This window comes from Stegostoma tigrinum, chromosome 19 (genome assembly GCF_030684315.1).
Source record: "Stegostoma tigrinum isolate sSteTig4 chromosome 19, sSteTig4.hap1, whole genome shotgun sequence".
NCBI lineage: Eukaryota > Metazoa > Chordata > Chondrichthyes > Orectolobiformes > Stegostomatidae > Stegostoma > Stegostoma tigrinum.
In genome coordinates, this window is record NC_081372.1 from 54,881,842 (window position 1) to 54,902,823 (window position 20,982).

The following is a 20,982-nucleotide window of genomic DNA, read 5'->3' on the forward strand; positions in this document are numbered from 1 at the left end:
CTACATACAGTTTTGGGCCCTATATTTAAAAACCACATAGACTGGAGTAGGAGGCTGTTTTAAGGAGATTTACTAGGTTGATTCCTGGAATGAGGGGTCACATTATTCAAAATAACGGAAGTGGGTAAGCCTTTATTCATTAGGTAGGAATCCGAAAAAGAGAGGGGATCTTAATGAAACATGCAAAATTCTGAGGGGATTTAACAGGGTTAGATTTTCAGAAGATGTTTCCAGTAGTGGGCTGGTCTTGAACTAGAAGATGTGGGGACAGAACCGAGATGCACAGGAGTTTTTTCAAGAAGATAATGAATGTCTAGAATTCTGTTCCACAGAGTAGTGGAGGCTAGACCAGTGAGGTAGGTAGATATTTGAAATAGCAGGGAGCTGATGACTGTGTGAGCTGGCATGAAGAGGAACAGAGGTCTGAGGCAGATCAGCCGTGATCTTGTTGAACATTGGGATAGGCTTGAGGGTCTGAATAGCCTACTCTAATTTCTTATGTTCTTGTATCTTAAAATTGAATTTTCTACTGCTGCTTCAGACTGCAATGTAATTGGAACCAATAAATTACAGGCCAGGATATCCCATGTTTTATCCCCGATCCATTGCACAATATCTAATCTATTTCTTAAAATGCAACAATTTTCCTCTGGCTATGGAATAAGGATTGGTTCCCATAATTGCTCTGTGGTATAGAACTTGAATATTGCTGAAAAAGAGATACATTGTTGAGGCTTTTCATCTTGCACTGATCAGGGCAAGTGCAAGAATATTACATTTTAAAGGAAGTGACAATTTATATTTTGTGAGAAAGGTGCTGATTTGTTCAGAAGTGGCCTTGTCATGGTGAATGCCAATGTCAATGAACCCCATGCCTGTAATTCACTGTTGGACAACACTTGCCAAACAATTCTATATATACTAATAATTGTGTAACAACTAATTTAACAACGTTGGGCTTGCAATATGGTCCATTTATGCTTGCGATGGGTTGCACATATTCATGTGCAGAGCTCTGTCATCTGCAAACAAAATATAACCAGACATTGCACTTTTTTAAAAAACAAATAGAAGCAGAGAGTAAGGCAGTCCTTGACCAATGCTTCAAACAATCCAAGTAGGCATACCTTTTTCGAGTGTAAGCAAAAATTTTGGGGAAAACTGTTTCTTGGTGTAGTCTCCATCACAAGCCTCGACTAAGCACGATTCACTTGTCAAAAAATCAGTGCTCTTTTCTTGTTGTACAAATTGTTGTTCCTTTTGAAAATTTAGTGTTCTTTCATCTGCCCTGATGTGTAACATGAAAAGTTTTGAGTTTTTAAAAAGCGGTTCTCTTTAAAAACGATTCAGGTACATAATTCTTTGAAGTTTGCTTCTCGTATAGATAGGATGATTAAGAAGGCATTTAGCATGCTTGCCTTCATTGCTCGCACCTTTGAATATGAGAGTTGGGATGTTATGTTAAGGTTGTACAGGACGTTGGTGAGGCCTCTTCTGGAGTACTGTGTCCAGTTCTGGTCAATCTGTTATAGGAACAATTTTGTTACACAGCCTCGATCCCCTGCACTTTGCCTACTAAGGAAACAGGTCCACAGTGAATGGAATTTTCCTAGTCTTAATCTGATTCCTGGAACATTTGCATAACAAGGGTACCTAGCTTAGACTCCTATCATCAACTACAGCTCCACCTTCAACACCATAATCCCTTCCAGACTAGTCTCAATACTCTGGGACCTAGATCTCGACTCTGCCCTCTGCAACTGGATCCTCAACTTCCTGACCTAAAGACCACAATCAATGTAGACAGACAATTGCACTTCAACACCGGAATCCCCCCCAAAGGATGTTTCTCAGGCCCCTACTGCACTCCCTGTACACCCATGACTATGTAGCCAAATTATGAATGAATGCCATGTACAAGTTTGTTGGTGACATCACCATGGTAGGACAGATACCACACAACAATTGAGTCAGAGAGGAGATGAAGGCCTTGGTGTCATGGTGCAATCTTTCTCAATGTCAGCAAAGCAAAAGAACTGATCATTCTCTTCAGGAAGAGGAGGTCACGCCCCCACCTGCATCAACGGAGCTAAGGTAAAGAGGGTTGAGAGCGTCAAATTCCTGGGAGTGAAGATAACTGACAAACATGTCCTGGACTTGCCACATAGATGCAATGGTCAAGAAGGCACAACAACGTCACTTCCTTGGGCAGCTTAGGAAATTCGGCATGTCCACAAGGACCCTCACCAACTTTTACAGATGCACCATCGAAAGCATGCTGTCAGGTGCAAAATGGACTGGTAGGGCAACTGCTCTGCCCAGGCCCATAAGCTGCAGAAGGTTGTGTGCACAGTGCAGTCCATTGCAGAGCCAACCTCCCATCCGTGGACTCCATTTACATGGCTCATTGCTGCCAAAAGGTGCCTACATCATCAAAAACTTCTCCCACCCCAGCAATGCTCTCTTGCAACTTCTTTCATCAGGATAGAGATACAGAAGCTTGAACATACGCATCAACGGGTTCAAGAACAACTTCTTCGCAGCCATTATTAGACTGATGAATGGACTGTCTAACTTCAAATAATGTTTATCTTGCTTTGCGCAGCTCCTGTGCACTCTAACCTGTATGCTTCACTCTGCCTAAGCACCCTTTCGATCTCTATGTCCTTGTTTTCTGTACTGCTCGCAAACCAAAGTTTTTCACTATACTTGGGTGCATATTGACTACAATGAATTAAATGAAACTTCTAAAAAAAACGTTGGATTGGGGTCAGAAGAGATTTACCAGGATATTGTTGTGAATGTACGGTTTGAGTTGTGAGGAGAGGCTGGATAGGCTGAGAGGTGACCTTAGAGGCTTATAAAATCAAGCAGGGTAGAGATAAGGTGAAAGGCAGGTGCCCTTTCGCTAGGGATTTCATGACTAGGGGCTGTATTTTTAAGGTGGGAGGAGAAAGATTTTTTTTAAAGACGTGAAAGACATTTTTTTGAGGTGTGGTTTATGGTTTGGAATGAATTTCGAGGAATTGGTAGATGCAAGTACAGTTACAACGTTTTAAAAAGTTTCGGTAAGCATATGAATAAGAAATGTTTGGAGGGATGTGGACCAAGTGCAGGCAGTTGGGGCTAGTTTAATTTGGGATTATGGTCAGCAATGACTGGTTGGACTGAAGGGTCTGTTTCTATGCCGTATGATTCAATAGTTTAGTTCCCTCAATAATGAGTTCTGCACACAAGTGTACATGTCAACAGTGAGTGACAACAGGATCAGGCAACGCTGTGGCTGTCCATGACCAGATAGTCTTTCAACACTTCCAGTGATGGCATAGAGATGGAGAATGACATTTGGAATATATTGGTGATCAACCTTTTCAAGAGAGAAAAGAATAGGAGGAAATAACTTGTCACCGGGCATTCCTTGTTTTCTATATTAGAACATGTTTCAATTAACAAAAATATCTGTTAATTGAACTGAGTTCTGAGGATTCTTTGTTTCATCAGCATTTACAGCTGTACGACTTTGTTATTTTAATAGAATAAAGTCTTGGAAAAGCATTTTGGCATAATTGATAAAACCGTATTGTATTAAAGCATTATAACATGAGCCTTTCTTGAAATAGAAACTGTGAACCACCCCAGGAGACAAAATGTCTGAACTCAGGTTGCTATGTACAAACAGGTCTCGATTTTGGTTTGCAGTTGACTGAGGTTCTTATTATAGTCCCTTTCCATCCTGACATTTCAGTCACAAATTGTATGAGTTTTATTTGTAATGATGCAGAGCAGTGCAGTGCAGAACTAATAACTGTTTAAAATGACAAGTTGGTTGACGTGATGACATAATGAAACTTTTCATGTTTGAATAAATGTAACACTCATCTATATCTTGCAAAATATAGTCCCTTTCTCCTAATTTATGAAGTGTGCTTGAATTTAAAATTATCATAGTTTTGTGATATGGTTTGTCATTTTAGGTTGCAACCAACACTGAAACCAGTAAAAATGTAGGCAATGCCATTTTATATGAAACTGTTTTAACCGTGATGGATATTAAGTCTGAGAGTGGATTGAGGGTAAGTAAGATTTACTTGTTACGAAATTGACATTGTTCTGGAAAATACTGAAGTAAACCACATAGAATTATTCTAACTCTGAGTCTGATCTGTAGTTGTCAGACCCCTGTTACCACGGAACCTGTAATACAAGATTTTGAAAAAGAAAAGCTGATTTTTCCAGTGGCCCTCGGTCATTTGTTAACAAAACAATAAAGCTCCTAATTTTGATTCCAATCCTGTACTGAGTTAGCTGAACTCGGATGACATTACAGTTGGAGTAGTATATTTGCCCTTGACATCACAGCTTAGGGATAGGGAGACCACAACCAGCAGCGTTAATCTGCTCCCATTATAGTGTTTGTGCTGGAGCATGTAAGTTGGTGAATGATAGTTGAGAGTAGCATTGAATTTAGCTGTGAACTGTTTATACTAGCTGTTGGGCCATGCATGCAACCCTTGGCGATTTGCATAAGGCATACAGACTAACTGTGGTACTGTTGCCAGCAGCAGTGAATATGGAGAGGAAACTTCTTTAGATGTTGTGGAGCAGTTTGATCATTATGTACAGTCCCATTTTGTCTTCCTGTACAAACATACTTAATTTCAGACATTGGCAGCATCAATCAATTATCAGTTTCTTTTTGCAAGGGATAAGGGAGTATTTTAAAATATGACAGTAAATGGAAGACTTTACAGCAGTCGCCAGTGACTGGATGGAGCAGGAATTCCGACTTCAGTAATCTGTCAAAACTGGCTGTTATCATCCGTAGAGAACAAAGAAAATGAAGGCGTATATGTTTCGGTAAAGTGTTTGTAGATGCTTTATTTTCCTTCAAAAAATACGTTCGCAAAGGTTCATCGGGATTGTTTAAGAGTAGCGCCATGCAGTGGAAGGATGCACATTTCTACCATGATTTATCATGTTGCCAATCCCAGTAGAAATATCAACATTATACATCAGGACAGATGCTCCCACAGTAAGAGGGCATGACATTGATGTAATCATTCCCACCTTGCTCTAGAAGTACTACTGAAGGTCTTCCTTCTCACAACATTGATGTATTGATGAAAAGTACTTTTAAAATTTGAGAATAATGGGCAATTTATGAGAAAAGAATCTCGAGGACAGCATATTTATAGTGATACTGAAATTCAGAATTTGGAATTTTAGCCCCCAATTAAGGTTAATATTGTAATAATTGCTATATATTACATGACTATTTGGTAGCTTATTCCTCTCCTTGGGTAATGATTGAATGCAATTCCTTGGGTGCTAGCAACCATCCTCTACTTTGTCCTGGTGAGTATTTCCAAACTAATCAAACTTGGGATTTTCCATTTGTTGAATTTAGAAGTGCTTCCAGTGCTTGCTGAGCAATACCAGTCAGGGACAATAGTTCTGTAAAATACATAGCTGCCTGAATTCATGAAGCAAATGGATCATAATTGATAAATCTATTGTTTATTGAAACACATGTCAGTTAGTTTTGTAATAACTGAAGTTTTGTTTGTTTAATCTTAGGTTCTAGCTGTAAATATTTTGGGTAGATTTTTATTGAACAATGATAAAAATATTCGGTAAGTGTTCTTATAAAATATGCTGACTGTGACCATTAACTCTTTCTCCTGGGTGAAACGAATAATGGAAACATCATTCCTGTGCTGCTCAACTTTGTATGTTGTCAAAATATTTTACATTTTGTGCATGATAAATGTTTAACATAATTAAAAGTTTCATTTTAATTCTGCAGTGACTTGCAATTCTGCTCATCTTTCAAGAATGAAATGATGAAACAGAAATGAGTAACATGACAAGATGATTCTTCTTGAGAATACAGTGATGTTATGGATTCCATAAATTGACATAAAAATTGAGTGGCAGTTATAAAATATGTTTTTAGTTTTGCAAAGACAGAAGTGACATAAATTGGACCCAAAGAGCAGTAAAATGTAGGCTTACAGTTTGGTCCTCTTTCTGTTAGCCTTGTAATTAATCTTTCAATTACATTGACTTCTCCTTTATTAATTTAACTGTAATTTAGTATAACTGCTTTCTCCAATTTTTTGATTCCATAACAAGAGAATGGCGTTTTGCAGATTATTCATGCTTTAATCCCATGGAGATGCAGGAGAAATATGACAGTTTTGTTTTATTTTATTTATTTAATCAATCTGATCAAAGGTGTTATTACACACCTCTGAACAGGTGGGACACGAGCCAAGGTTTCCTGGCTGAGAGGCAGGGATGCTACTACTATTCCACAAGAGCCGTCCCTTGACAGTTTTAATTTTTAAAGCTTTTTTTAAACCTACTTTCCTAATCCTGCTGTTCAGTGATGTTATTACACACCTCTGGGACAGCTGAGATTTAAAGCCGGACCTCATGGTTCAGACGTAGGAATACTACCACGGTGCCACAACAGCACCCCCACCCATGACAGTTATAAGGTAGAAATATTGACATATGACATCTCTGTTCATTGATGTTACCTCGAAAGGCAACATTTCTTCTGAAAGGGATACAGCCTCGAATGAAGAAAAACTAACACCTGTGCCAGTGTGTTAGAGTCATAGTCAACAGCATAGAAACAGGTCCTTCAGCCCACCAGGTCTTTGCTGATCAACAAACGCCAACTTATAGTAATCCCATTTATATGTACTTGCCTCCTATGCTCTGGCAATTTAATTAATTATTCAACCAGATGCTTCTTAAATATTGTGAGAATACCTGCCTCCACCACCTTCTCAGGCAACATGTTCTGTCATTTTTCCACCCTCTTGGTAGAAAGTTTTCCTCAGCTCTCTTCGAACCCACTTGCTCTTCACCTTAAACTTGTGCTGTTTAATCTTACTCATGTCTGCTTTGCAGAAAGGTTGTCCTATCTCTCCTGTCTATGCCTGTCATAATTTTGATTACCTCAATCAGCAGCTCCCTCGGCCTGTCCTACTTGGAGGAAAGCAAACCCAATCTATCCAGTCTCTCCTCCTACTTTTCATCCCAGGCAACAGCCTGGGGATCTCCTCTGTTCTGTCTGGTGCAGCCACATCCTTCTGATAGTGTGGCAACTAGAACTGCACACAGTATTCCATCTGTGGCCTAACGAATATTTTATGAAGTTGTAACAAGACTTCCTTGGTCCTATATTCCAGCCTCTGGCTAAAAAAAAGCAATCGTCCTGTATGCCGCTTTCATCCTACCTACCCGTGCTGGCATCTTCAGAGGTCTGTGGCCTTGTACACCAAAGTACCTTTGTTCCTCTGTACTCTCGAGGGGCATACTATTTATTGTTTTATAAATTGATGCGGTGACTTTTAAGTGTTTGATTGTTAAATCAATCAAGATATCGTGAAACTGAACTTGTTAGGCATCAAAGAGCCATTACATAATATTAGATTGTGGTTTGGGAAGTAGCACAGAAAGTTATAATCATGCTGTTAAATTTTTAACCTGGAGGATCAAAATGCGAAGTTATTGTTAAGTGCATATTTAATTATTATTATGCTGTCTACCCTATCATTTTGAGTGAGTTGCAAGTAGGAATATCCATCCTCTACCAATTCTGATCTGACAAAGCCAGACAGCTCCACAGAGGGAGGGAAATGTCAAGGCCATCGCACTAATCTTGCAGTATGTAGCAGATGTCAGATGCCGGGGTGCTAGTCATTTTGTGATGATGTATTTACATAAATTATTCATGGCTTAAACATGATCATGTGTGCAGCAATCTACCTCACCTCATAAGTGATTCATGAGAGCAATTGGACCCAGTTGTTTAGTCTGTGTCTACACCAAATTTTCCTTTCTTTCCATCTATATTTCTGTAATATTCAGATTTCATTAATTCATAAAGGATTTCAGGAGAAGCTTCTGTATCCTGCATTGTTGTGACAGTGTTGAACACCCTACTGCATGTAGCTTCAAAGGGCAGAAGTTAGGCAAGTAGGTTAAGGAAAAAATACTGAAGTAGATTTTGATGGAGTGAGATAAAGTAGAATTAAAGTTAGGTTTATTGCCATATATATTCAAGATAGAAAAGAATAAAATAGAATATTCTTTATTGTCAAATGTGCTCCAGTACAGAAGTACTGTGAAAGGTTTTTAAGAGTGGCTGCCTTTAATGGCACCATCTTGGGTACAAGCACCTATGTACAGATCTTAGAGTGAAAAGAAATTTTGTTACAGTGTGGAAAAAAATTTAGATTAGCATGAAACAGTGGAAAAAATCCAGAAAGATAACAAGTGACCATTAGTACTTAAGTTCCAGTCAGTGCCTGCAGGCCCCAGAGCATGAGGTCGTGCCAGCTTCTATCCAGAACTCACTTTGCAGCTGCTCCAGGAGTCGCCCGTTGACTGTGCTGCAGAACTCCGCCTGTGCTCGCCTTGCCCTGCCCCACCCTGGGACACACTAGGTAGGGCGGGTGGTGGGTGGGGTGGCTGTAGAGGGTGTATTGGAGAAAAGAAGCTACAAAGAGGAGAAAAAAAGAAGGGAAAGGTACTGGTGAGCCGACAAGCTCTGACCAGAGCATCCAATTCTGCTACCATCTTGATACTGAACAGGAGTACAGTGAAAATTGTATAAGGTCACCAATACACAGCGCTAAGGTTCAGGGTACCTAGTTACAAATCTTGGGCACAAAAGGTAGAGAAAATAAAGGCATTAAATTACGTCATAGATATAGATAAGTTAGAACAATATATAATGAAGCTAAAAGGTAGACATTACGGTCTTTCTACAACAGTTTCCACATCGTCGTCTTGACTCCACTAGTTCCTAACCAGTAGCCATCTTCACTCGGAACTTGCTGATTGTATCCCTTGCTCTGAGCCACTGGCCACCATCCCCACTCTGCTCCAGGCTGCTGGCCATCTGCTCTGTTCCAGGTCACTGACTGCCATCCCACCAAGGTCAGTGGAGCTTATAAGTCCACACAAACTGATCGGGTTGAGCAACCTTTTTATTTGCATAAATTGGGTGAGGCAGTGCAGACTTCTCTTAGTTGTTTAAACACAGTTGCGTTCTCAATGGGCTTATTACTTCCCACTCAACCAGTGGCTCCATCGATACTCCTGCAGGGAATTAAAAGTTCTGTCTTGTTCACTTTTGATGACTATAATGTTCAAGACGACCTTCAAAATGTATTTCCCTTCATCGCGATAGCTAAGAGACACCCATTACCCAGCTGTCTTTTGTGAGGTGGTTGAATCCAGGATGATCCTGAATTTACTGTAATTCAATGATTTGGCTTCCAAGCATCACTGTGTGATTTTTTTTGTTCCTTTTTCAGTCATTCTGACTCTTGAGTGACAAAAGCCTTGTTCCTATATTTGATCATGTGCATGTTTTGCGGGGGAAATACAACTTCCTCTTTCTAAACTAATTTGCTTTTGTGCCAGTAAATACATAACTTATGCTAAAGGCTTTTACATTTTCTTCTCTCTGAAGGTACGTTGCACTGACGTCACTGTTGAAAATGGTACAGACAGACCACAACGCGGTACAGAGACACAGGAGCACAATCGTAGACTGCCTAACAGATCTTGATGTCTCCATTAAAAGGTGATGGTCATGTGATTTCAAAAGCAGAACTTGATCCATTGGTGGGGTAATTTCAGTTTCTCCGCCAACACAGTCCCTTACAGGCTGTTGTTACTCGGTTTCAGATAGAGGATATTTCATGCACTTTAATCTTCTGGGTTTTGGAAATTTTTCAGTTCAGTGTTTCATCTCAACACCAGTTTTTTTTTCTCTATAGCTGGTTATATTCCTTTTTGGAGTAAGAAATATAATTGGTTTTTTTTCCTGTGTTTCTTTTCCTTCTGCTGCGAACATGTATTTCTAAGATGTATTTTGAAAGCTCCACCCATACAGCTTGTTTCTTACAGGTCCAGACTGCAATTGTTAATAGACCACTTGGTTTTTGACGGTCTCACTAAACCCCTTTTGAACAGGAGTGGTCAGATGCAAGTTGAATCAGACCCTAGATAATTTCCCTCTACCCTGATTGGCTTTGGATCTGACTTCTACTGCAACCTTAAAAATTGGATCAGTCAATAGTGATGTGACATTTAACCTGACAGCTCCTTGCCTATGTGTCTCAGACCTACCTTGTCTTTACCACTGGACAAATGAAGATAAGTCGGGTTTTTTTGTGGATCTTGCTGAAGTTCTCTAACCAGTTCCCTGCGGCAGTATACAATGATGTCCATACTTGGTTTTGTTAGCTTGTATGTGGTGGCCACATTGGAGCACTTCAAATGTTTTTAGTTTATTTCAGATCACATTATTTGCCATGTTTTAAAGCAAAACTTTTTATAAGTGAAAATGTTTATCATTAGCAAACTGAGTTTCCTTCATGACCTGATTCATCAGGATATCAGAATTCTTTTTTAAAAAGAACAGTGATTGTTCATGAATTTTAGTTTTACATCACAAATATCGCTAGTAGTCTTTCTATCCCTTTCATCTGAATTTTTTTTGCTTGATAAAGCTGGTGCTAGCAAAAGAATGCTTTCTGATCGAACCAGTATCATTACTACTCCTTACTTGGGTATACTATACACAATGTATCAGCAACAGTTTCTCCTCTGTCTGAGCTGTGAACTCAACATTATTCAGCAGTCACAATTGTAACACAGCTTTGCAAACCAGCTAGTACTCTAGTAAGCCCTCTAGTGTTTTTTTTGCCAAATTTTAGGCAGTGTTGTTTGAACCCACACCAGCTCAGTTAAGATTGGGCAAAAGTCATCTTGAGTAATATCTCCAAAACAATAGACCTTATTTTCTCTAATTTGGACTCAACTCATGCCTGTGTGTCTCAAAATTCAACCAGTGCCACCAAACTGTCTGATCATCTAAAAACTGAAGAACTGCAGATGCTGTAAATTGGAGCTAGAAACAGAAACTGGTGGATAAGCTCAGCAAGTGTAGTCATATCTGTGGAAAGAAATCAATTAACATTTGGGGTCAGGCAAGCCTTCCTTGATCACTTTTACCAACAAATTCTAACTTCCTGCCTTACAATTCATGAATACTCTACCCAATTTCTAAGCAATATCCCACTAAAATTGAAAAGGAAAGTACTGTTATAAGTGGCTATGACTTGCTGCCAGCATCCTTCTCCATGGACAAAAGACAAAATAAAATAATAGCAACTTGCATTTGTGTAAGATAACAAGGTGTAGAGCTGGATGAACACAGCAGGCCAAGCAGTGTCAGAGGAGCAGGAAAGCTGACGTTTCAGTTCTGGACCCTTCTTCAGAAAAATTTGTGTAGTACCTTTTATATTGTAACGCACCCCAAGCTCGGTGTAAATTATAGAGATTCTTTCCATGGTAGAGTTACCTTAAAGGGCCATCCACTGATTCATTTGCAGAAGGAAGGTATGGAGAAGATGTAGCATGTTTACCAGTGGATGTGTTTTTAGGCCATGACCTACCTCCACTCCACTTTCAGCTTGATTTTAACAGCTCCTGAGCACAGATTGTGTATCGATTTTTCTCTGCCATGGTGAGTCAAGACATTTCTAAAGAAACGGCAGGATCTTGCATGAAGAATTTGATTTCCTTAATAAATCCATCTATCGTCTTGCTGATTCACTAATATCCATGTTCCACTCTGAGAGTATAGACCAGTCAGTGAAATCATAAGGAACTTTTGGGGTTGTTTCTATTTCAAGATTGCCCATGGATTAATAGGAGTAGGACATTCCTCATGCAAAATTTTCAGAGACTTCTAGCACATCGCTTATTCAAACCTTCATATCCTTGCCTCCGTAAGTTCTAACTGCAGAATAATGCCCCACCTCCAGATTCATTCATCATTCACAGCAAAGTGAAAGCCTTACAGAGTTTCTCGTGATGGCCATGTGGGCAACTCCAAATAACAAGTTATTAGCAAGCCTCTCAAAGTAGATTGTACTGAGGATCTATCTTGAAGTGGTAAAATGTCTCTCACAGTAAGCTAACCACAGATTTGACAGTGCTCTAGCGGGTGACTAACAAGTGGGATATTAATGTGATCTCCATTCTCTCCAAGCGTTATTAAAGTGCCAAAAGAACTGCAGATTCTGGAAATCAGAAACAAAAACGGAAATTGCTTGAAAGACTCAGCATGTCTGACAGTATCTGTAGAGAGAAAACAGTTAACATTCCAGGTCCAGAGACCCTTCGTCAGAACTATTCTCTCCACAGATGCTGCCAGACCTGGAGTTTTTCCAGCAATTTCTATATTTGTTTCTGATTATTAAAAATGTATCTACAATTGATGAACAAGAATCTGAACAATCTGAAGAAAAAAGTTTATAGGTGGAGGCAGTTCACCAGAGATTCAGAAATTTATAGACAAAAGGAAAAATGAGAACAATTGCACTTGACGTAACAAAGTTTTTTTTTTACGCTTAACCACTGGTAAGGTCAGTTTCATTCTTCAAATGGCATGCATCAATCATGTTTTATGATCAAATCTATCTAATCCATGTTACTAAGTTTGGACTTCATGATTCTTAGTCAGTTTCCATTTAGATCAAAACAAAACTGTGGCCGCCTCTTGCTCCCCAGAGGAGCTCGAACAGTTCATCCACTTCACCAACACCTTCCACCCCAACCTTCAGTTCACCTGGGCCATCTCCAGCACATCCCTCACCTTCCTGGACCTCTCAGTCTCCATCTCAGGCAACCAGCTTGTAACTGATGTCCACTTCAAGCCCACCGACTCCCACAGCTACCTAGAATACACCTCCTCCCACCCACCCTCCTGCAAAAATTCCATCCCCTATTCCCAATTCCTCCGCCTCCGCCGCATCTGCTCCCACGACAAGACATTCCACTCCCGCACATCCCAGATGTCCAAGTTCTTTAAGGACCGCAACTTTCCCCCCACGGTGATCGAGAACGCCCTTGACCGCGTCTCCCGCATTTCCCGCGACACATCCGTCACACCCCGCCCCCGCCACAACCGCCCCAAGAGGATCCCCCTCGTTCTCACACACCACCCTACCAACCTCCGGATACAACGCATTATCCTCCGACACTTCCGCCATTTACAATCCGACCCCACCACCCAAGACATTTTTCCATCCCCTCCCCTGTCTGCTTTCCGGAGAGACCACTCTCTCCGCGACTCCCTTGTTCGCTCCACACTGCCCTCCAACCCCACCACACCCGGCACCTTCCCCTGCAACCGCAGGAAATGCTACACTTGTCCCCACACCTCCTCCCTCACCCCCATCCCAGGCCCCAAGATGACATTCCACATCAAGCAGAGGTTCACCTGCACATCTACCAATGTGATATACTGCATCCACTGTACCCGGTGCGGCTTCCTCTACATTGGGGAAACCAAGCGGAGGCTTGGGGACCGCTTTGCAGAACACCTCCGCTCAGTTCGCAAAAAACAACTGCACCTCCCAGTCGCAAACCATTTCCACTCCCCCTCCCATTCTCTTGATGACATGTCCATCATGGGCCTCCTGCACTGCCACAATGATGCCACCCGAAGGTTGCAGGAACAGCAACTCCTATTCCGCCTGGGAACCCTGCAGCCATATGGTATCAATGTGGACTTCACCAGTTTCAAAATCTCCCCTTCCCCCACTGCATCCCTCAACCAGCCCAGTTCGTCCCCTCCCCCCACTGCACCACACAACCAGCCCAGCTCTTCCCCCCCCACCCACTGCATCCCAAAACCAGTCCAACCTGTCTCTGCCTCCCTAACCGGTTCTTCCTCTCACCCATCCCTTCCTCCCACCCCAAGCCGCACCCCCCGCTACCTACTAACCTCATCCCACCTCCTTGACCTGTCCGTCTTCCCTGGACTGACCTATCCCCTCCCTACCTCCCCACCTACACTCTCTCCACCTATCTTCTTTACTCTCCATCTTCGGTCCGCCTCCCCCTCTCTCCCTATTTATTCCAGTTCCCTCCCCCCATCCCCCTCTCTGATGAAGGGTCCAGGCCCGAAACGTCAGCTTTTGTGCTCCTGAGATGCTGCTTGGCCTGCTGTGTTCATCCAGCCTCACATTTTATTACTGTGGCAGTTGCTGGTTTTTCATGTAACTCCAGGGAAGTAGGTAGTGTACAATTCCGTTTGTGATCAGTGCCATGCTGGTCTTTGTACACGGTACATGGGCTTCCTCCCAAGGTGACCTTGGGATGCATATCTTTCAACGAACAAAAGTAGATGCTGCAAGGTACTTAAGTGATCTTAGTTGCTTTGTACTTCTTAAGATGTGCACACTACTCACATTCCGATACAATATGTTTGTGTGAAATTGCCACCTAATTGGGTGCATTAGAAAGGAAGCCATATTCAGCCCTTTAACTGGTGTATGTGACCTGCTTTTTAGTTGACACCAAATCCATTTTGGAATTCTGTCAAAATTGTGAGAATTTCATTGGAGAAGATTGTAAACTGTTTCTAGTGGCAGGAAACTTTACTGGAATTAAATGCATACTTCACATGATTTGATTTATTGTACCATGTATTTTGTTATAAAATACAATGAAAGCATTGTATAGTGTCACCACTCTCTGGGGCCATCTTAAAACATAGAAAAATAAACTAAACTCCGGAATGTAAAGGCAGAAAAGTAAAGGAAAAGTGTTCAACTTTACAGTCCTTCGTGGTAAGTGCTCCACCATGGGCCTCGTGGCCAGGCTCAAGTCCCCTTTGCCGCATTGCTGCTGCTAGAATGAAAGTCACCACTGTTTGGCACCATGTTGCCTCCGCCAAATTCCTCACTGCTGAGTCCTCGCTGGACGTCACCAATGGAGATGCCACTGATGCTGCCAGGTATAACACCAGCCCAAACTCAACTCCACCTATGAATTTGCACTGGACACAGATGCCACCAGGAATCTAAATTCGCCTCCACTGCAGCAGCCATGAGTAGGCGCTAGGACTGCCTTTTCGATGCAGAAGCCTCCAGGAACACTAATTTGAGTCCACAGTCATGAGTGGGCTCACTTACTGCTAGTAATGTTGTCACTGTCACTGACCTCTTCAACTAGAGGTAAATAAAGTAAGAGAGAGGGAAAAAGCAAGAAAACAGCATGGAGTGGAAAAGAAAAGCAGATAGCGTAGACAAGCCCTGGGCTCAGAAACCCTGCTGCATTACCGTTTTACTGGATTATCTTACCCAAAGTTTTAAGGTCCATTCTTGTTTAGCTCCCTGTGATAGCTAACTTTACACATTCTGAACGGATGTTATGTTTAATTTCAGCCCAGTTTTAATGCAGATCTTCTATTCTCTGTCCCTTGAAGGCGTGCAATGGATCTGTGCTTTGCCTTGGTTAATGGCAGCAATGTCCGAGGAATGATGAAGGAGCTACTCTACTTCCTGGACCATTGTGACCCAGAGTTTAAGGCAGACTGCGCTTCTGGAATATTTTTGGCAGCAGAAAAGTAAGTGAGGGAAAATTACACATTGAGGCAGAATCCACTGTTTGTTTTGAAAGTAAGGTTCCTGTTTCCTTTTATATCAGCCTGCCATACAGACTCAATGAGGATAAAATAAGGAATGTTGATTTGTTTTTGGTCGACAGCAGTCACAGTTCATGTTCGTATTCTCTGGACACAGTCACAAATAGTTTTAAATGTTTCTGTCTCCCCGACTGTAAAAGCAAAATATCTTGCTGTCGACCTTGACCCCACTGCAGGGAATTATGTTCATGGAACTAGTCAGCTCACAAAGACACGAGTTTTCAAAACTACTGATAAAACGCCTACTATTTGCAGATCTCCAGTGAAGATCATCAGAAATCCGAACCAATAGTGTTATCATTGCCATATCCTAGAAAATTGCATTTACCTCTCTGAAAATCTCTCTGAGCTCTTGAAACCTCTCCCCCAATCTGAGACAATAGAGAACTCACAAACATGTTTGCCGTTATTGAATTTGGAACAGGAGCAGATTATTTCCTTTCAGCAGCCACAATACACATGCTGCAATGTTTCAGCCTTGCTCAGCAAATTATGTAGTTCCTCCTGGGATCTTGTGCTGCAAAGATCAAAGACATACACTGGCTCCCTGCCTTTTCCCCATTCTCAGATGTTGTATCTCTGTACCCTAACACACCGTACATTACACTTTTTCACTTCACTGCAATTTTCCTCCAGATGAAAATCCTACAGACCGAAAGAGGCTAAGGAATCCAAATTGTAGAAGAATAATGAAAACTGATCTGATGCATTTTGTATGGATTTCATGAGAGAGAATAAGGTTGCTTTCATGAAAGTATAATCTATTCACCTTTTAAAGCAAAAGTACAGAGTAAATTCGTGAACTATAGTTTGTTCTGCAGTAAACCTTTGCATTCAGAAGGCAAGCTTATACAATAATTAGTAACTGCTATCAACAATGCAGTCATTCCATTAGGTATATGCAACAATGGGGTTGAACAAGAGCAATAGGAAAAGCTGTATATGATGGATGTTTATTATTGAATAAAAACAACCATTTGAAATTAGCTTTATATTCCAGTTCTGTGCCATTGAAGTGTACAGGGGTTTTAAAAAAAAGTCACTTGACTCAATCAGAATCAAATTGCTTCAATCAAAAATAAGGTGTATTTTTGTGCAGACCTGCCTCCACGCTCAAACATAATGCAAGCCGCAGTTTAGATGGCAGTTGCTTGTGATCTGGTGTTGTTATAGTTCCTGTTGTATACAAACAAAATGAAACTGCCGTTGTTGACAGTAAAACTAGAAGCTTCTGCAGCTGCATGCACCAGGTATTGAGGACCAAATGTTGATGAGCCTTGAGAGCTGCAAACGGTGACCACACAAATGCAGGGCTGAACCCTGTCAGCCTTCTAACAGACTCGATATGGACTAGCATATACTGCGTTGCAAAAGAAAGTAGTGATGTCTCGCATGCTGCAACTGGGGGAATCCAGTACTTGGCGCACAGCCGAAATGAGTTCTGTGCTGCAGAATGGGATAGGGAGGATCTTGTGGTACAGTGGTAATGCCCCCACCTGTGAGCCAGGAGAGTTCAAGTCCTACAGCCTCCAGAGGTGTGTCATAACATCTCTGAACAGATTGATGAGAAAATAATTAGTATTGGGGTAAAACTGGAACTCAGTGCTGGAGAAGGTTAAAAAAATAAATAAATCAGTGCCAGCTCCTTGACTTTCTCATCTCATGGACCAACAAACAAGCTGACTCTATCCAATCCCCTTGGTTGTGAATTCTTTGGCTTATAAGCAGCCTACAATTTTAAGACATTTCCCTACATTTAATGGTGTTTAGCTTGAGTATTTTGGGGAGGTTAGGGCCCATGTTCATTTTAATTCAGTTGCCACGAGGGTGACTGATTCCCAATCCGACTGCCTTTTTCCTTGCATCTCCAAGTTGGAGACAACTTAACACGATACGGAAACAGCTTTCCCTCCCTATTATGTAGAAGTGATGCATATCAGATGAGACAAAATAAGAAAAAAAATTGTGAACAAAATATGGGCATAAAGTCTAATTGAAGTCCAAATGTTGTATTTGTACTGGATGCCACAACTCTTTGTCTACTTAGAGTATCCACTGCATTATCTTCATTTAATCGGCTAAACCCAAGCACATTGTGGCTAATTTCTACACCTATGGGTGATGTCTTTTCCAGATACGCACCAAACAAGAGATGGCATATTGACACTATCATGAGAGTGCTCACCACTGTATGTATCACATCCCAGCTATTGTTTACAATTTTTGCTGTTTTAAGTTGTGAGAATGTTAACAGAGTAAGTTTCACTGCTGCGATATGTTCTATTTTCCCTTCTCCTACAGGCTGGTGGTTATGTCCGTGATGATTCTGTACCTCTGTTGATTCAACTCATCAGTAATGCAAACTCCCTTCATACATACATTGTGCAGAAGCTTTATCAAGCCATACGGGTGGATATTTCGCAGGTAGGTAACCAGGATGAAGCAGTTACGTTGCAAGAATAATGATTAATCTTGGATGAGAGTGAGCATTAACTGTGGAAAATTCAAAAGCATTGATGTAAATGTACCTGTCTTTTTAAAACGTCTAAACCAATGATACCTAAATGTAACAGGGCGCATGCATTTCTCTCGTAGTCATAGAGTGTCAGGAGCATGGTGTACGATATACTTGCCTCCATTTCAGTTGTCCACAATTAATGAATGTTATTCTAGTTGGTTCAGAAGGCATTTGGCCAGCCATCATGGCTAGCAATGCTTTAAATATTTAACTCTTATAGCTTATCACAAGTAACAGAGGACTGCAAACACCATAGAATACAATGCAATGCAGAGGAACATTGTGACCAGGTAATACTCTCTCGGTTAAAATGGTTTCTGAATCTGAGCAATGAAGAAGTGTTTGATAAAATTAGAGAACTTGAGTGAGCTTTTAGGTGGTAGAACTTTGATTAAATTCTTTTTTACGTGCTCGGTGGATTTTTTTTAGTGTCGTTTATGGAATGTGGATGCCAGTAAGTGCCCTTGAAGAATGTTGCAACCCATATGATTTGGATAGACCCAAGTGCAATTAGGAAGAGAATCCTGGGACTTTGACCCAGCAAAAATCAATGAAAAGCAATGTGGTTCCAAGAGGTATATTATGTTCTCTTGCCTTCCTATGTAGCTCCTCTTGGTGGCTCATCATAGAGAAGTATTGTTTCTTTCTTCTGACGGAGGACGATAATTAGTGACTGCTATCAACAATTAGGAGGAGACACGATGGTGATTAGTAGGAGGGTACCCTTGCCCATATCTGACCTGATGTTGAGAGACTTTGAGGGACACCATCCCTATAGTTGAGGATTCCTGAGGCAGCTCCTTCCTAGCTGTACATCTTTGCTTTGGCAGCTCTGATGGCTGTGCACTGCTGGTCAGTCAAGATATATCTGGCGATTCTGATGGTGTTGCCTGGGATATTGCCTGTAAGGTATGCTTCATTAAATATGGTCATTACACGCTGTCACTTTACTATTCTGTGGGAGGCCCCAGTGTTAGTAAGGAGGACTTTACAGGACTGGTTGTGTTGTCTTGAGTGGATAAGATGACAGCAGGTAGTCCATTCAAATTTTATTACTTTTGTACTACTTGTTAGTTTGTTACAACAGACGAAATGTGGCAATTTCAGAAGGCATTTCATTGTCATCCACATTGCTTTGGCCTGGAGTCATGTATGCTAAACAGATGGTAGATTTTCATCACTAAAGATGTTGAAGATTCAATTAAGTTGCCCATTTCCGGTTTGTAAAGTGATATAAGAAACTTCAACTCGCGTACATGCCAATTATGTTTACATTTTTAGTGTCAAAAAGGGCTCAGCATTTTTTTAACAAAAATACATTGTGTTACATCACAGGGCAGGAAGCATCTGTGAATAGAGGAAGATAAGTCTGATGTTTCAGGTCGCTAACATTTCCTTAGAACTATGTACTTTGGTCAGCCACTTGAGTTCCAGTTTAATCAGTCATGTTGTTTTCTTCAGTGTCCTTTCTCTCCGCCTGTTCTCACCCCCCTCGCTCCGCCTGTTCTTGTCCCTGGCCTTTCTCTCCTGCCATCTCAGGACTCTTCCACTAAACTGCCACCCTCTCCGCTCCCTCCCAATCTCTATCCCCTGTTACCCCTGCTCTCACCCTGTCTGCTTCTTCCAAACCCCCCCACCCCCATCCCATTCTCTTGCCCACATATTTGCTTGTTGTGTACTTTCTCCTTTCTGTCCACCAACTTCTCCTCTCCTAGGTCAGTGATACATTGATGATCGTGCTTGTTGCTGTTTAATTAAATTTTATATAATGAAATGCAAGATTTTTGTAAATTCAATTTCTCTGAGGGACTTTGATTGAAAATTATGCTTTTGCAATCCCAGTATGTATTTTCCATATAACCTATCATGTGCCCAGCCTATAAGGTTGATTGCTATAAACAAACTAATCTGTGACGGGCATACATGTTTGAACTTGGACCCATTTCTGATTTGCAGCAACCCTTAGTGCAAGTGGCAGTTTGGTGCATTGGAGAATATGGGGATCTACTGTTATCTGCCAACTTTGAGGAGGAATCACCAGTTCAGGTATGGTTATATTCATGGATGATAGTAGCACACAAGGAATACTTGTCTTTTCCTGAATGAATCACTGAGGGTCCCAAATACCTGAATTGCATCTGCACTAAACTGGTTGAAAACAAGTGATTCTGCATTTTATGATATTTTCGACTGTAATGTTGTGGTGACTGCTGAATAGGTTCCTTGGTATTTGGATTGTACAAATGAAATGTAAGTTTTAAAATTAACATGTTTTCATTTGCTGCTATGTACTGGATCATTGCGTTCAATCATCACTAGCCAGTGTGAAAATCAGATTTCACTTCTCTGAATAATCAGCTGTACCGAAGAGTAGATGCATCAGATATAGGAGGACTAACCCACTTATACTGGCCTTCTATCAAAGATTTTTGAACTGCACGGCAGGCTCTTTCTCTTTCCACACCCTCCATCCACCACCACCAATTTCTGAAAACATCTTGACCACAAGTCTGAAACTTGTACTAAAATTGTATTGAGTTGATTATAGTTGCTGAAGGCTGGAATTGGATATTTATTATGTAGAGTCTACAACAGAGAAAACTGCCAATTTCAGATCTTCCAGTGCCTACCTCAGTCCAACTGTGTGTTTCCTATTTGGGAAAACCAAGCTTTCTTAAACACTGTTTGAGTTCTATAATGTTCATTTAGCATCATGAAGGCACTCTGCCTTCTCAGGCTTGGTAATTATACTTAGTTTCTTGCTTTCCAATGTAGGTTACAGAAGATGAAATATTGGATGTTTTAGAGAAGATTCTGCAATCCAGCCTCTCGGCACTCACGACACGGGAATATGCGCTGACTGCCATTATGAAGCTTAGCACACGACTACAGAGCAGCACAAAGTAAATAAAAAGTATTTATAAATAGA

At 41.1% G+C, this 20,982-nt stretch overlaps 1 protein-coding gene across 1 annotated transcript in view; it reads left to right on the forward strand.

Annotated features, from left to right (window-relative positions):
• LOC125461358 (AP-1 complex subunit gamma-1-like) overlaps positions 1-20,982 on the forward strand; it is a 139,559-nt gene that overhangs the window by 98,328 nt on the left and 20,249 nt on the right. Inside the window, exons 9-16 of the mRNA XM_059652849.1 lie at positions 3,975-4,073; positions 5,578-5,633; positions 9,500-9,613; positions 15,317-15,457; positions 17,670-17,724; positions 17,837-17,959; positions 20,010-20,099; positions 20,829-20,956. Coding sequence (XP_059508832.1) covers positions 3,975-4,073; positions 5,578-5,633; positions 9,500-9,613; positions 15,317-15,457; positions 17,670-17,724; positions 17,837-17,959; positions 20,010-20,099; positions 20,829-20,956 — 806 coding nt within the window. The remainder of the gene's footprint in view (positions 1-3,974; positions 4,074-5,577; positions 5,634-9,499; positions 9,614-15,316; positions 15,458-17,669; positions 17,725-17,836; positions 17,960-20,009; positions 20,100-20,828; positions 20,957-20,982) is intronic.